The sequence below is a fragment of the Equus caballus genome, chromosome 24 (genome assembly GCF_041296265.1).
Source record: "Equus caballus isolate H_3958 breed thoroughbred chromosome 24, TB-T2T, whole genome shotgun sequence".
NCBI classification, from domain to species: Eukaryota; Metazoa; Chordata; class Mammalia; order Perissodactyla; family Equidae; genus Equus; species Equus caballus.
The window spans coordinates 60,417,243-60,419,949 of NC_091707.1; the positions used below are offsets into that span (position 1 = coordinate 60,417,243).

Consider the following 2,707-nt stretch of genomic DNA (forward strand, 5'->3'; position numbering starts at 1 on the left):
CTTATCACAGTATGGGGTGAACCCTTGTCACAGTGACATCCAGTGAGGACATTAAATGTAAGCTTCTCCAGTGGAAATGGACACTAAACAAGAGTCTGTATGCCACTTCCGGTTGTAAACCTCTGTCCTCTTCTGGAAGTCAGAACTTGGCCAAAAGTAAAGGAATTGGACGTCTGTAAGAGATCACGGCTAGAGCAAACGGTTCCAAACGTCCTGATCTTGGGTTGTCACCTCAGCCAACAACAGCTGGAGTCAGGTCACCCCAATGTTCCTCTCTGCCCTGCCCCTTGTGCCCCGTGGGAAGCAGGAGAAGAAGATTCATCAAGTCTGGGAGAAGGATCTGAGGACGTGGTAAAGATGTGCCTGCTCTCTAGCCCCCACACCTCGTCTCCCCTCCTACAGGAGCAGGGAGGCCCAGGGATGAAGGGACACTCTGATCTCCTGGGAACTGTCTACCTGAAATGACCCCATATTTGGTCAGATAATCTGAGATCTGTGTGGAGGCATGATGTAGGGAACATTGACATCCTCAGCGTTACTTTATTCTGAATGCTGACAAATGTGTCAGAAGAGTAAGAAATTTCAGACCTATGTGTCTGATGGAGGCAGACACATACTCCCGAAAAAATGTTGGCCAACTAAATACAATTATACACAAAAGATAACCTAATACCACAGAGTGCTGTTTATCCAGGTAATGTGAAAGTCATCAGGTTTCAAAACGCAATCAATCCAATTTTCCTAAAGAAAAAAAAATGCTTATAATCATCAAACAAAATGAGGGCTTACTTAACCAACAAAAGACTATCTGTGGGGCCAGCCCCGTGGCCAAGTGCTCAAGCTCACACACTCTGCTTCAGTGGCCTGGGGTTTGACAGTTCAGATCCTGGGCGTGGACCTACACACTGCTCATCAAGCCATGCTGTGGTGGCATCCTACATCAGACAAAAAGAATGATCTGCAGCTAGGATCTTCAACTACATGCTGGGGCTTTGGAGAGAAATAAAAATAGAGGAAGATTGGCAGAAGCTGGTAGCTCAGGGCCAATCTTCCTCAACAAAAAGCAAAAAAAAAAAAAATACTATCTGCAAAATGAATGATTTAGTATTGGACCTTAACACAAAGTATGAAATAAATACCTAATATCCATAGTGATATAAATAGATTGATTACATAAAACAAATGGCAGAGGAGTGACAAATATCTCATAAGAAACTCAGATAACTTATGTCGGGTTATTCCTCCCTCAAGAATGTGGATCTTGACCCTCCATCTCTCGAATATGGCCTGGCCTTAGGGACATGGCAGGAATTCTGGGTAACCTTGAATTTAACAGTGAATTTTCAAATATAATACTCAAAACATCCAGGGCAGAGCAAATTGATAATTTTTAACGTATCTAAATTTAAGAACTTTGTTCTGAAACAAGAACTACACTGATGAGGAAAGTTGAAGACAGTCTGCAGAATGAGAGAATATAATTTCATAGCTCCTATTTGGTATTGGACTTGAATCATGAATATACAAGAAACTTACAACTGAACGAAAAAGAAGACCAAACAACTCAATTCAAACTAAACAAATTACCTGAGCCGACTCCTCCTCGAATAACAGATTAAAAGATGATCTACACAGTATTTCATTAAAGAAAACTTGAATGTAATCATCCCTGTCACGGCCTCAGCCCAGCACAGCTGCCGTCTCCCTCAGGGTTTCTGACAGGCTCAGGATGTGGGTTATCACACTGTGTCTGTTGCACAGTAATACACGGCCGTGTCCTCGGATGTCAGACTGCTCAGCTCCATGTAGACTGTGCTCGTGGACTTGTCTGCAGTCATGGTGACTCTGCCCTGGAACTTCTGCGTGTAGCTTGTATCATCAACTATAGGCAAGATCCCTCCCATCCAGTCGAGCCCTTGTCCAGGGGCCTGTCGCACCCAGCTCATAGAGTAATAAGTGAAGCTGTCTCCAGAAGCCTTGCAGGAGACCTTCACGGATTCCCCTGGCTTCCTCACCTCAGCCCCAGACTGCACCAGCTGGACCTCGGAGGAGACACCTGTGGAGAGAAGACAGGAGTGGATGAAATCCCCCTTCACTGGCCCTGGTCTCCTCCTCATCCTCGGATCCGGGGAACTGATTACCTGTAGCCACTGCCACCAAGAAGAGGATGCTCCAGCTCCAGTCTATGCTGAGGGGCTGTGCTCTCAGGGCTTCTGTGTGGGAGGGAGTGGCTGTTGGGTGATGCTCTCCCGGCACAGACATGTCAGTATTTAACTAAGTACACTTCATATCATTTGCATATTCAGGAACCTAAATATTTCACAGTTGATACTTGTCTTAACCTGAGAGAAGGTCGATGACACAGGGACCATGCTCAGGGGGAGGCTGAGCATCCATGCCCTAATCCTTGTTTGAGGATACGTGTCCTCTGACATGTCCCTGAACTCTGTGCAGACAGAGCTCCTCCCAGTGAGGAATAAGCCCCCGCAAGACATGCTCCTCACTGTGAACCATCTTTGAACAGCACGGAGACCACCTGAACCTGTTCTGAGTTTTAATATCTGAATGTCTTACTCCTGGGATAAAAGTGCCTCCCAAAATGCTGCTCTCATTGAATTCATGAAACCATCTGTATCCTCCAAGTTCCCACTATTAATAATTCCTAAGAAACCTCCTTTCTATGTGACTTTCATTGCCTTGAGTTAAA

The 2,707-nt window shown here is 45.3% G+C and overlaps 1 gene segment (V, D, J or C); it reads right to left on the minus strand.

The window, feature by feature from the left end:
* Positions 1–1,739: 1,739 nt before the first annotated feature.
* On the minus strand, positions 1,740–2,262 carry LOC100147222 (immunoglobulin heavy variable 1-69-like). The segment is given in 2 exon segments: positions 1,740–2,056; positions 2,142–2,262. Coding segments are annotated over 2 exon segments (438 nt in total).
* Between the last annotated feature and the right edge of the window lie 445 nt (positions 2,263–2,707).